Source organism: Sciurus vulgaris (assembly GCF_902686455.1).
Source record: "Sciurus vulgaris genome assembly, chromosome: 11".
NCBI lineage: Eukaryota > Metazoa > Chordata > Mammalia > Rodentia > Sciuridae > Sciurus > Sciurus vulgaris.
In genome coordinates, this window is record NC_136472.1 from 56,272,959 (window position 1) to 56,287,674 (window position 14,716).

General features: G+C 32.9%; 1 protein-coding gene across 47 annotated transcripts in view; it reads left to right on the forward strand.

Moving 5' to 3' along the window:
• SOX6 (SRY-box transcription factor 6) overlaps positions 1-14,716 on the forward strand; it is a 551,842-nt gene that overhangs the window by 255,988 nt on the left and 281,138 nt on the right. Inside the window, exon 1 of one of the 47 annotated variants that reach the window (XM_079103747.1) lies at positions 1,689-13,932. The exons of the other annotated variants lie outside the window; for them this stretch is intronic. Coding sequence (XP_078959873.1) covers positions 13,878-13,932 — 55 coding nt within the window. The 5' untranslated portion in view covers positions 1,689-13,877. Of the gene's footprint in view, positions 1-1,688; positions 13,933-14,716 lie in introns of those variants that run through there. 47 annotated transcript variants of the gene reach the window in all.

The window sequence follows — 14,716 nt, forward strand, 5'->3', positions numbered from 1 at the left end:
AAAATTCTTAATGAGCGTTTGTTGTTGAAGATTTTAAAATTATCTCTTTTTACTTCTGCCTCTCTTCTCCTTATATATATATATCCTCTTTTTCCAATTAACTTTATCTTAACTGTAACTTTGTTTTTAAATATTGTAGGAAATTCAAATTCCCTCATTTAATTACCTTTTACCTTCTCTTCTTGCACCACATTACCTATTTAAAAGTCATGTTGCCAATGGGAATAGGATTCTAGACATGATTGTATTTTCTGTTGCCCTCTAGGTTAGTCTTACATTTCTTTACTATTATGAAACTATGAACTTTCAATTCTCAATTCACCATAACTGTTTTCAGAATTACAAGTCTTTTCATGAAGTTATACAAATGTCTACATTTCTTAGACATGCCATAATGATTTTACACTATGGTAGAAATGGAGAGTCACTGTCTCAATACGTGTGAGTGCTCTACCCTTTGCTTATTGCATGGTGTTAGTATTAGCTTCACGGGTAAGAAGTAGTATCCTTGGTTACCTGATGGAAACTAGTTTCTTTGATTTTTTTCTTCCAGCTTAGATTTTCTTCTAACAGCAAAACTTCATTGTCCTCCACATATGCTGCCCTCTTTCTTTTTGCTTTGATGTGAATGTAACTTGGGCATTCTTCAGGTACACAGAGATACTTATGTGGTATTAGAATTTGGTTCCTGGAATTCTTTGGTTATCTTTCTCTAGTGAGCATTCTGGTTAAGAATTTGAAGATGTAACAGTCTCAGGACCTTTCTTATCTAAAGAGTAAGCACTGCCTTGAAGTTGAATTAGTAATTCAACTAATGTGTGTCAAACACACTTCCTGCTCAGCCATTATCCTTCCCATCTAGAATAACCTTCTGCGTGTTCTCTGCTTACCTAAATTTTTCATCTATACACTTTCCAATATTCAAAACCCAAACCATATTGGGTTTTCTACTGAGTGTGTTAGCTCCCGTGACTCCTACCTTTTCCAAAATGATCAATACTTGAACTTATGTAACCCTAATTTTGTTTTCTATTTATAAATGGACATTTTCATTGAGGTAATTGTAGATTCACCTAAGACTGTAAGAAATAATACAGAGAGATTCCATGTATAATTTGCCCTGTTTCCCTCATAGTAACATATTGCATAATTGTTGTATGCTGTCATCACAAGGTTATTGACATTGATACAATACCCTGATCTTCATATTTATCGAGCTTTAATTGTACTCATTTGTGTATGAGTTTGCATATTAAGTATAATACAATTTTATTGCCTATAAATAAACCACCACAATATAGCCACTACAACAAAATACTGAATAATTCAGATATCACCAGGATCCTTTGTGTTTTTATAACTACATCTGCCTTTCTTTTACTCTGCCACCCCTCACACTCTGTATCAAGTCCCTGACAACCACTAATAAGTTCTTTATTTCTAACCTTTTGACATTTCAAAGATGTTATATAAATGGAATTATATAGTGTGTTGTATAATTATACAGTGTGTTGTTGACTTTTTGAAAAAAATTTGGCATAATTTCCTGGCAATTTTTCAAGTTATATATACATCAGTCAATAGTTCATACCCTTTTTATTCCATACCATGTATCACATTTGTATCATATATATATGTATCATATATATAAATATACATATATACACACACACACACACACAAAACATATATATCAATTTGTTTAACTCTTCATTCACTGGTTAAAGGGCATTAGAACAGATTAAACTTTTTAGCTATTACAAATAAAGTTACTATGAACATTTGTTTATCAGTTGTTAGGTAAGCAGAGGTTTTCATTTCTCTAGAATTAGGGTTCCGAAGCACATTTACCAGGTTATATGGTAATCATATTTTAGTTTTTTTTAAGAAAGTACTATACTGTTTTTCAGAGTACCTATGCCATTTTTTACATTCCAGGTAGTAATGTATACGTGATCCAGTTTATTTATATCTTTATCAACATTTGGTTTTGTTGTTTTTATTTTAACCTTTGTGATAGGTGTGTAGTAACATTTGAGTTAATTAGTATTGTTTTAATGGCTAATGATATTGAACATTATTTCCTGTGTTGTCATATGGATGTCTTTGTTAATGTCTATTTATGTCTTCTGTTCATTTTCTAATTAAATTTTTTATTATTAAGTTGTGACTGTTCTTTATTATTCTATGTACCAGTCCTATGTTAGGTATATAGCTTGCAAATATTTCCTGTCAGTCTTTAGATTAGTTTTTCATCCTCTTTACATGGGTTCTCACAGATGAAAGTTTAGAATTTAGATGAGGTCTAGTTTAACAATTTTTTATTTCATGGATCATGCTTTTGGTATCAACTCTAAGAACACTTTACTTAGCCCTAGATTTTAAATATTATCTCCTGTTTCTTTTTCTAGAGGTTTTATAGTTTTGTACTTTAGAGTCAAGTCTATAAATTATTTTGAGGTAATTTTTGTATAAGGTGTGAAATTTCTTTTTCTTTCTTTTCCAATGGATGTTTAATTTGCTTCAGCACCCACCATCTGTTGACAAGGCTCACCTTCCTATATGGAATTGCTTTGCAAGTGACATGATTATCTTGAAAATCCCAAGTAATCTAAAATCAAAATAAAACAGAACAGAAGAAAACAGACAAGCCTCCTAGAACTAATGAGTCAGCAGGGTCAACACATAAAAACCAATCTCATTTCTGTACACTAACAGTGAACACATGTCTTAGTCTATTCAGGCTGCTGTAACAAAATTCCATAAATTGGGTATTTTATAAACACTGGAAATTTGTTGCTTACACATCTGGAGGATGGGAACCCCAAGATCAAGATGCCAGCAGATTTGATATCTGCTGAGGATGATGCTTCATAGTTGGTGTCTTGTTACTATGTTTTCATGTCATAGAAGGGACAAACTCCCTTATAAGAGCACTAACCCCGTTTGTGACCTCATCACTTCCAAAGGCCCCGTACCTCTTAATACCACCACACTGGGGATTCAGTTTCAACACATGGATTTGGGAGGACAGAAACTTTCAGACCATAGCAACATATGAAAACTGCAATTGAAAACAATGCTGTTTGTAATTTTTCCAAATAAAATGAAATGCTTAGTTAAGTGCCTAACAAATATGTAGATGATCTATATGCTCAAATTATAAAATACTGATTAAAAAATCAAAGAAGACATAAATAAATGGCAAACCATTGTGGTCCTAAATTGGAAGACCATGTGGTAATGTCAATTCTTCCCCAAATTATCTATATATTTACTGCAATTTCTATTAAAAATCACAGCAAGAATTTCATGTACAAACATTTTAAACTTTATATAAAAGATTTGGACTATGGAATAGCTAAGACAATCTTGACAAAAAGAATAAAGTGTTAGTAATCACTCTATCCAGTATTAAGTCTTACTATGTAGCCACAGTAATCAAAACATGCAGTATTGGCAGAGAAGTAGACACATAGATCAATGGAACATAGTAGAGAACCCACAAATAACACTGCAAATGTATGCTCAGCTGATTTTGACAAAGATGAAACAATTTGCTATTTATATTTATTGATCTTGCTTCCCTTGATTTAAACTTCCTTGAGGACATATCACAATCTTTAGTTTTTATTCACAACACATAATATAGATCTTGGCATATAATATGAATTAACCTAAATAGAGTTGATTTATAAAAGGTTTCAGAAAGATAAATAATACTATGGCTAAAAAATTTAATTAAATTTAATACCTTTATACACACATAAAAGCATGTATATACATGCTTAAACATGTGTATATATAAATATATTCATTAATTTCATAAGCATTTATTAAACTCTTTTATCTGATATTACAGTAGGCTTAGAGTGGGAGAGATAAATGTAGAGAAAGAGGAGGAAAAGAAAATAAACACAGAAACAGTGGTTTTAGTAGCTTGTAAGTTAGAGGGAAAAACACATGTAAACAAAGTAATCATCATTAAGCACTATAGAAGATACTATAAAATGCTGCAGGAATGTAGAACAATTGTTTTATCTAGGCGACCTAGAAGGGAATTTACAGACTTTTGAGCTGAATTTTTGATAAATTATAAACTCATAATAGTGAATAAGAGATAAAATTAATTTGTTCCTAGGTAGAGAGGAACAAATAAAGTTTCAGTGGTATGAATAATCTTAAGAATTTGGTGAATGTCAAGAAGTTTGGTATGGCTAATACAGGAAACATGACTGAAAAAAAAATGGTTGGGGCCATAGTAAAGGGATCAAATTTTATCCGTTGGGTAGTGGAGACCAGATGAGAACTTTGAAGTAGGAGAATGAATGACAAAGTTGAATACATTTCTTTGGAAAGGAACTTTGGTGGAATTTTCACTTTTTGTAAAGAGACAAGGGCAAATGCAGGAAAATCTGTTAGCAGGCTATTTTAATGGTCTAAGCACATACTGATAAGAGTCTACAAAACTAAAGCAAAGGCAGAGAAAGAAGGAATCAGCTTTGGAATTTTTAATTAGGTGTGAGGTGTGAGGTTGGGAACATATTGAACAGAGAGATTTAATGGTGAGGCTATTAAGATGGTGAATCCAGATAAGAAAGTTTCAGAAAAGGTTTGAGTTCAGACATATTAGGTTTGAGTATTCTCTCTGTGAAGGTGGAATACATCCAGCATATAGATATCTATCTGACTATTCTGGAAATTATAAAAGAACATGCCTAGGTTTCCTTGCTTATCATTTTTATGGAGGGAATCTCCTTTTCTTTAGTGAATTCACTTTGATTGGTCATTGTTATTGTTGCTTTCAGTCATTTCAGTTTCTCTACCTTTAGCCCTTAGGTCGTAGCGCATCCCTTTATCCTATGGTGCTTAATAAATATTACTGAATGATATTACTGAATGAAACCAGGTTTCAAAGTTGATCCTCATGTGAAAGCTCTGTAATTTGTCATACTGTATGTAGAAGAAGTGAAGTGACTATAGACTTAGCCCCAAAGTGTGTCATGTACATGTTTTCTGTTCTGATGAACTTAATACCATAGCCTAGTGCTTTTCAAATTGTCATTTGCCTTGGTACCACCTGAGAACGTGTTAGAAATACAAATCTTAGGCCTCCTCTTTGACCCACTGAATCAAAAACTGGGATGGAGTCCAGCAACCCATGTTTTCTCAAGCTCAAGGTGTTTCTGATGCATACTAACAATTGAGAACTCTGGGATGACAGCTATACTGAACTAAATAGTCCAAATCATATATAGTCATATGTCACTGAACATTGGTGATACATTTTGAGAAATGTGACATTGGATTTTGTTGTATGTGAATATTATAATGGTAGATGTCAATAACTCTATGTAACCCTTTGATACAACCAAGAGATACAGTAGATAAAAGATGTATAAAAATGTTGCTAACATAGCATGGCATGCTTTTGTACAGTAAAAATTTTTGTACTGTAAAAAATTTTTTTAATAAGTAGAACACTCTAAAACAATAAAAACATAGTATAGCAAATATGTAAACCAATAATAGTTGTTTATTATAATCAAATATTATAAACTGCATAATTATATGTGCTATACTTTTATATAACTGGCAGAACTGTAGATGGTTCACATTAGCATCATTGCAAACACATAGTAATGTGTTGTGCTACATTACGATGTGATTACAATGTCACTTAATTGATAGGAATTTTTCAGTTTCTTTATAATCTTATGAGGACACCATGGAATATGTGTTCCATTATTGACCCAAACATCCTTATGCTTCTCGTGACTCTAATATGACACTTTGAAATCATCTTCTGACTGGTAACATATTTTCAGCCACCTTCACAATCAATTGTCTGTAAAGTGTTCAAATAATGTATAAACTGATTTGAGTAAGGAGTATGGTGAAAATACTAGCTGCAGGCCCTCTATGTCAAGGTGTACAGGTATTATTACCTTCTCATTTTATTCCTCTTTCTTTAAATCTTATTTCATAGTTTGTGCTTTCACATAGCTAGAATATCATATTGATGTAAGATCATGAAGAAAAATGAAATTTATGACTGCCTTAGTGGTTTCGTGACTAGTTAGGGAGTTGATGTTTGAGACAGTTGGAGGAAAGTTAATGAGAGAAAGAACAGTTTTTGTGTGGTTTCAAATGTATTCATTTGGATTCAGGTTTTATTTCAGTTTCTCTACCTTTAGCACTTAGGTCGTAGCATGTCCCTTTATCCTGTGGTGCTTAATAAATATTATTGAATGATAAACCAGATTTCATACAGAAAATAAAACCACCATGGTTGGGCTTTAAGATTTTTAACATTTAATTGCCAGAGAAAATGCTGTATTCTCCTTAGACATGTAGATCTAGAAGTGCTGAGGTGGACTGGGCAAAAGTGAATTTCATAGTTGTTGAGGTGAGCAACCTCAGGTTTCTCTGGTGATGAACTTTAGTTTTCGTTAGCCCCACTTGCTCTGCCATTCCTGCTGTTTTGCAACAGGGCTTAAAAGTGCTTTAAGTGCTTGTGACCGTGGTAATGAATGAAAATGTCTTTCCAGCACTGAGAGGATTGCATTAGACTGAATAGTCACCTCACTTGTAAAAGCACTATTAGAGTGGGGCAGCTGTAAGTAAGGATAACGATTTGTGTCCACTGCTTATTTACTGAAAATTGTCAATGTATTATTTATTGAGAGCTCTCCAGACAGTGCTTGTCAGAATAAAAATGTCAGCTCTGAGCAAAATGTTATAATACATAATAAAAATGCTAGGTACGCATTTTAGGGAGACAACTAATTAGAACTGCTTTTTCTTAAGGAAGGGATGGTAAAAATGTCTAATATTGTAGACTTTCTCCATTTGTATGAGTTTTTTCTTTTCTTTCTTCTCAGCTCAATATTTGCTTTAAAAACTTATCATACCTGAAAAATAATTGGAGCAACTTTGTATTGTTGCCATTAGATAACCCCAAGTAGTGGAGAGACTTGCTGAAGGAGGAAGGCACTGGTTTGCCATTCCACAGTGAGCTGCTGTTCTCACCTCCATGTTTTGTCTGAAATTAGAAGATGTCACTTCCTCCCTGAGCAGTGCTCGTGGAAAACTGCCTCCAGTGTAAACAACATAAAATTATTAAGCTTATTCCTCAGCCGTGCTAATTAACCCCAAACAAATTTCACATTAAGGAAACAGAATTCAATCAATGTAAATGTTATTGCTGTGTATTACTGTAAGCAATAATATAGTGGCTAAAATAATTAATTATTTGGGAATTTTTTTTAAAGAAAGTATTCTTTTTTCTAGTGTTGCAAACCGTTTTACAGATTTTCCCCCAATTTCTTTGGCCTTCTTTGGAATAGAGTATAAGAGATCCATTTGGTAAAACGTAAATAATACACAGTTTTTTTTTTTTTTTTTTACAATGGGATTGTTTTTTATGACTGAATTATAAAAAGGAAAAAATGTATTTTGGACTGCTTCAGGTTTATTCGTCTAATATGTTTTTATTGGCACAATATGTATGAAAATTTAGTCTCCTCTTACCTATTGTAGTTGAGTATTCTTTGTAGTAATTTCTTACCCTCTTTCTTACCACTTGTAAGTAAACAGGCACCTGGTGATGATGGTGGTGGGAAGAATGGTAAGAAAGAATATTAAATATAATTCACAGCTGAGGGGAAAAACAAAAATGTCATTTTGCTTTATTTCGGGCTTTGGGAAACATTTGCTAATAAAGACCTTCTCCCCGCCCCGTTTTAAAAATCTGGGATCACACAGAAAGTCAAATTATCCTCTTCAGAATAATTTTCTTAAATTAATTAAAAAATGGATTTTAAAATAATTTCCTGGTTGTACCTTTAACTTGGGATAAAGTTTATCATTATCATCATACTCAAAGATCTTTAAAGACATGAAGTGCAGAAGCCAGATGACAAGTAACTTTATTTTTCATACAGTAGAATGTATATTTGATTAATATGGAGTTATTTATCAATTAGAGATAGCATATTCTGTGGTACATGGAACACAAATCAAATATTTTTTAAGATTATTATGAGAAATGATCAATTTAGACCAGCGAGTATTAAATTAACTTTAAATTTTAAAGTAATTTAACTAACACAATAGAACAAAATGTTACTTTTCACAGATTACCCCCAATTTCTTTGTAATTTTTACCATCTTCTAGCAAATGTAATCCTTGTTCCTTTCCATCCCCCTGCTGAGCTCAGTATTGTTTCTGGTCTACTCTTAGTTCCTTACTCTCCTCTGCTAGAACCTTCTTCATCTTGGTAGAAATATTTAATCTTTTAATCACATCTTAAATATCTTACAAGCAAGTTGCTATTAAATATTTACAGTGATGCCAAACCTAATAACATGAATGTAAGTGTTTCAAGAAATAGCTGGAGCATGCCACTAAAAAAAACTTAAAAATAAATAAAAAGTAATTTTTTATACCAGTGATAAGAAGAAATTAAACTCTTCTTGTGGAAGGACTGTTTTAAAATAACATCTGAATGGGCCATTTATATGTTTGCATATTTTGGTTTCAGATGATTTGTTTAAAATTATTGCTGGGATTTTGGTTTATTTCTTTAGTTTCTGTAGCTAGATAGTTTTCTTTTTTACTTCTTTAGACATATATTTTTAGTTTTTTAAGTAGAAAACTTTAGATTTTATTTCTTTGCATTTCATAGGTAGTTGAGAATGTACCGCAGATTATAAGAAGCTATGTTCAGTAATATAAAACAAAATGTAGACAATAAAAATTTGTTTTGAACATTTCTTCACTTTAAATGTTTATGTCTGTAAGCATATTTTAAGCAAAAATGTTTAAATATTATGCATTCTATAGCAAAGAATCTAGAATGGCTAAGTTTTCTAACTAGCACTTGCATAGCCCTTTGGTAGCCAGGGCACTTAAAAAAAAATTAAACTGTAAGATTTCTATGATTTAATATTACTAGATTTTAAAGTTACACTATAATAACAAACCAATAAATGCAATAAAATTCTGAACGAAGAATCCTAGTTAGAAGAACCTGTATTAGAATATTTTAAAATGAGATGCAAAGGATTGCATCCAGTATTTTATTCCCTTTAAGACTATAATTGACAAACTGCAGTAATCATGCTTTTATACGTTTTTCTCCCTCTACTGAATTCATTTAAAAAAACGAAAGTAAAAAAGGTAAAAAGAGACTCCAGAATTTTGAAACCCAGTGGTCCTGAAGTGATGGGAAAATAGCCAAGGTGTCACAGCTAATTTCTGACCCTGTTTTATGAGTTCTGCTGTTCCTTATTCCCCCTGTCAGCCTGGGAATCCCTGAGGCTGTGCAAACTGGCTGAACATCACTCAATCCCAGTTTTATATCCCCTTTTAATAATGTTGAGTCTATTCTGTCCAACTTTGATTCAGACAACCTGCTTGTCTTGAAAAAGTGATATATTTAATCAGTGACTCTGTCTCCAGCATAGCTCCCACTGCGTGTGACTAGAGCCAGAGTGTAGTGCAGTGGTCTGTCACTTCTGTTTGAATGGGTAATGTGGAGCCCATCAGCTGAAAAGACAGGAGCTGGAACTGCTTGTTAGGACACATGATCAAAAGCCACTCTCTGCTTTCTGCCAATCAAACCTCATGTCGCCTTGTGGGGCAGACATTAAATAGATTTTTTTTTTTTCTGCCGTACACTGTGGGCACTTTGCCAGTTTGACATGTGAACTGTTACAAAAGATAGCAGAGTTTCGACCGCTTGCTGACTGCTTTAAAATATTACTGAACACTTGTCAAGATGAAATATTCATAATACTATATTATGATAAATTCAGTGAAGTATTTATTTGGTACCTTTATGCTATAATTTATGGATTTTTTTTCTTGTCGTTGGGGCAGAATAAACAATAGACATTTGCTTCTTGAGTGAAAGTAAGGAAGACAAAACTCTGTAACAATCAATCCAACTGCAAAACCAAACAACTGTATGACAAATAGTTTTGAATATGATTATTGCTTTCTGAAAATAGCATTAGTGAATTAAATGTTATTTTGCATTTTTGCTCCTTTGCTTTAAAAATTATTTACTTCTTCTAAGTCAATATAGGAGAGTGCTTTTAGTATTTGTTATATTTTGAATGAAAAACATTTAAAACTTTATTATGAAATTTAGTTCAGGATCTTACTCTTCTGTTTACTGAAAAGATGAACAGATTTCTAAATTCTAAAACATTCTGTGACTTGAGTTTGTCCTGATGGATTGTTTTTACTGTTTTTTTTTTCTTTTTCTTTTTCCTTTTTGACATCTCCTGAAGGTTTTCCCATTATGTTGCTACCTCATCTTTGTGCCCCAGAGCAACCCAGTAATGATGATGGTTTCTAAGCTTTTTAAGAGAAGAATGAGTACCTCAGTACTTTTGACTTAAAAGGTCATTAGCATTGGCATTTCCAATCATTTCTGGATACCCAGATAAATGTTCTAAAGCTGTTAAAATTTTCGTTGGTGTTTTGATATCTCCAAACTTGCCACTTGGTACTTGCTGTTTCTTCTCTAATGATCATTTTAAAAGGAGTTAAACATTTTCACCAAAACATACCATGGCAATCTAGTGGAACTCATTTAAACACTGAGCTACACATAAACAGCTGCTCCTTCAATAAGCCATTCTTTATAATACCCTTATTACCTTCTAGTGTCTCAAATTCTGATTAGTCAACAGTGCTGATTGCTGTACGGCATTCCGTTGCCCATCTTCCTTCTGCTCAGCTGCTCATATCTTAGTTGTTATTTGATTACAACACAACTTGTTCATTGTTTCTCCAAGTTGCTCTTTATATTGTGTCTTAAAAACTGAATTATCCAGGGAAACTGGGATGGTGTGAGAGTGACTTTTGTTACGCATACTTAAAATGTCTGAATAAATCATGGTATAAAAAGACATGAAACTATGGAATGCATAGGTTGGAAAGCATATTTATAACTTAAAACTCAGTACTTAAATGATCGAATTGTGAAAGACAGTATTAAGTACGTGGAAGAGTTTTAAAACGCATACATTATTTTACTAATGTAAAGAGTTATAAAATTGTTATGTTATAGCTATTAAATTTTAGTCAGATATAAAGTTCTCTAAGAGATAATTATGTATGTAGAAGCTCATAGGAAGGACCTGAAGGACCTTCATCATTGCTGCAGGACTAGATCATTTTTGTCTAATTATTGTGCAGCACCAGTGATGCCCCACTAAATAGGACAAGCATGTTGGTAGTTTAAGTTATGATGAAATAAGTAAGGGTGGGAAAAATGTCTATAATGAAGTTTGAATTTCAGCTATTCCTTTGTTGTGACCCCCTGGAATTTACTCTTGGTGAGTAGGAAATGCTGACACACTAGAAATGCAACCTCAGTAAAGGCCCTAAATCTGTCATTGTGCTCTGGAGTCTGCTCTGAAAATAGCAAAGCTCTTTTGGTAAATTAAAATCGGTGTGAATGGGAACAGATGTTGACATGTTTTACTTTATCTTCAGGGATGCCAGTTAAAGAGGAGAGGGTCAGCAAGGTTAGATGATAGGAAATATACTAAATGTGCAAACTCGTTCTGCAGGGGGAGTTCTGTTTTGGGACATTAGTCAATAGAATTGGATTTATTTTTGTTGGTTTAGGTCAGAATTATACCTACATTACTGTATCTAGAGGAAAAAATGAGGACGTGGTATTTATTTCTGGAAGGGCTATTCTTTTTGATGTTCCCTGTGGTTGTGTCTTTTCTTCATCAAACTGCATTGGTCATAAACCGTCTCACAAGCTACTATTAGATTTTTACTTTCCGACATCATTTTGGCATAGCTTCCTAAAGTATTTGTTGAACCCTAATGTTACAGTAGAGTCTTTGTACTGATATTTGTCAAAAATAATGAAAATGGTTTATGCTCTAAAAATGTACAATTTATCAAATAGCTTGCATAGTCAATTTAAATAAGTCTCGTAGAAGTTTCAGTCTTGATTTGAAAAAATAGCATAGGATGAATTTATTTATAAGAACCTTAATAGTTTCTCTCAATTCCTTTTACATTTTAGATTACCTTATAATTTTCTAAATCTACATGAACAATAATGATCAATTTTGTCAGTATTATTCACACCTTTTATTAATTTAACATAGATGAATAAATGTGAATGTTGTGAAGAGTTGATTGGGAATAGATTTTAAATCTGACAGTTAGATTACAGGGTACCTAAGAAAAAATGGCTCTTTCACTAGGTACCTAGTAATTTAATTCTTGTTTGAAATTATTATAATTTATTACAGTGTGTGGGTCCTAATGAATGTCTACTATTAAATGAAAAGGAGAAATTGAAATTAAGATTATGAAATTCTTTTAACTCATATCTTAAAATCCTCTTAAACAATTTAGAAGACATTAATAAGCTATGTAGGTTTCTTTCCATATTCTGTAATGACAAATAAAAACATTTTTTCAGCGTTTAAAGATTCTAGAAAATGTTGAATGCCATTAAATCTCAAAGCATGCAATCTTAGAATTTTATAAAATGTTAGTAGCCATTATAAGAGCATTAAAATTGGCAACTCTATTTAAATATTTATTTGGACTATACCCAGATTTTTCTAGCATTTGAGTTTTGCAGAAATGGCTGTTTCTGTAGTATTAAACATTTAATGTAGGACAGTTTGAGCTTTCACAGAGTTATAAACCAGATAAGATTAACATTTAAAAAAATTCTAAATACTAGGGATATTTTAAAAATGGAATAAAAATTTAGAAAGAAAATGAAGAGGTCCAAAAGCTCACAGGCATTGAAAGTTATCACTCCTAGATCTAAGTAAAACCTGGCATACACAAAACAAAAATCAAGTTTTTTTTTTTTTTTTTAATGATAATTCTTGGGTAAAAACAGTGATATCATATGAGTTTTTTGTCCTAGTGGATTATCTGAAATGTCATTTGAAAGATCCATTGGGTATCTTCCCTGGGAAGAAATTTTCCACTTATAAATTTGGTCATGCCATCAGAAAATCATTTAAGAAAGAAAATCAGATTGGCCCTTTGAATTTCAAACTATAAGTATGCTTACTTTAAAAGTTTTGAGGTTTTATATCCTAATTTCTAGAGTTTTACTTTTTTTAAAAATCGAGGCTGCTATAATGCATGCATAAGCTAGTGATAAGTTTATATCTAAAAAGAGAAAGAAAATAAGCAAGTTGGTGATAAGTTTACCTTGGAGTGCAGGGAATAAACCTGCTATGGGCTTTTGACAGTTTCAGAATACTGAGTTTTAGGGCTTGGCCCTTTCATTGTGATGACTGCCCTGCTCCATTCTTGGATATGAGAAATAAAATGCAATCTCTTTAGAGAGCTGCTATTTAGGTAGATTGGTGTTGGTTGGATTTTCACATGGATTCCTTTGAAGCTATGGAACTGTGCCCTTAGGCCTGTGAGAGTCACATCTCCATTCTTCTCCTTTGTAATAAAATTCCCTTTCTCCCTCCCCCAGTTCTCACCCCTACTGAAGGATATACTGCTAAAAGAATGTAGTGAGAGTGCTAGCTGTTTTTAGATGGGAAGGTGATTTGTTGCCTCTGATAATCTGCTTGTTGAGCTCAAGTTAGCTCAGGCGTCTGAAAAAATAAACCATAAAAACAAGTAGGGCAATACTCTCTTAGTAATGATTACAGATCTCTTTTTAAAATGTTTACAGTAGTTGTTTAATAGGGAAACAATTGGATAGGATTTGTTCTGCCTAAGTTTCTATAAATAACAAAGCCTTTTCTCATCTATCAGTTATGTCCACGTGGTTGCTGTTTATCACTGTAACTAGTTCCAACAGTTAAATTCCGGTGTCTCTCAGCTACTATTACAAAAGGCTAAAATGGGCCAACTACAAAATGGGAATAGGGCAGGAAGACATAACTTTCTCATGCAGTGTGAGTACATGATGATTATGCTACGAAAAACCACTTCTTTAAAATAATTTTGCTAATTGTGATGCAGTAACTTTAAAATGTTAATTTCGAAAGCTTTGACAATTTACAAAACCATATCTACTGTTATATATTTAATTAGATTTTTTTTCTCCTTTGTGCCTGTTTAAACTCTAAATGAAAGATGGAAATATGTTTGCTCTAAATATTTGATATGATTGAGATGAGATTAAGCGGTTTAAATGATTTAAAAATTATATTTACTTTAGTGCAATCTGTTAGATTCAGTGCTAAGCTGTCATTTGGGGTGCTTTCTGGTATGATAAACCAAGCATTAAGGGTTAAACTATTCGGCGCGCAGGTAGAGTTAAAAAATCTGTCTTCCCTCTCCCCTTTCCGTTTACAGACTTCTTCAGGCAAAGTTGAGTTTGCTGTTCAGACATTAGCTGTACTTCATAGCAATGACCTTGTGGGGTAGAGAAGCATGGCACAGTGGCACTTTCCAGCTGTATTCAGCCTATCCGTCGGGGTATAATCATGCTCAGTCCCAGCACCGCAGGCTTGGACATATGTTGAGTTTTATTTCTTTCTTCTGACATTAATCCTATTCACCAGCTGTTCTGCCAGCTGCCATTCTTCAGTTTAGAGATTACATTTTGGGGGATACCAACAAAGGTCTAGTTGACCACTGCTTTCTCTTTTCTTTTTTTTTTCCCCCTTATTCCACAGAAATGGTTGGATCTGGAGGTACAGAGAACTCAATCTTTTCCCACTATCACCTCCCTCC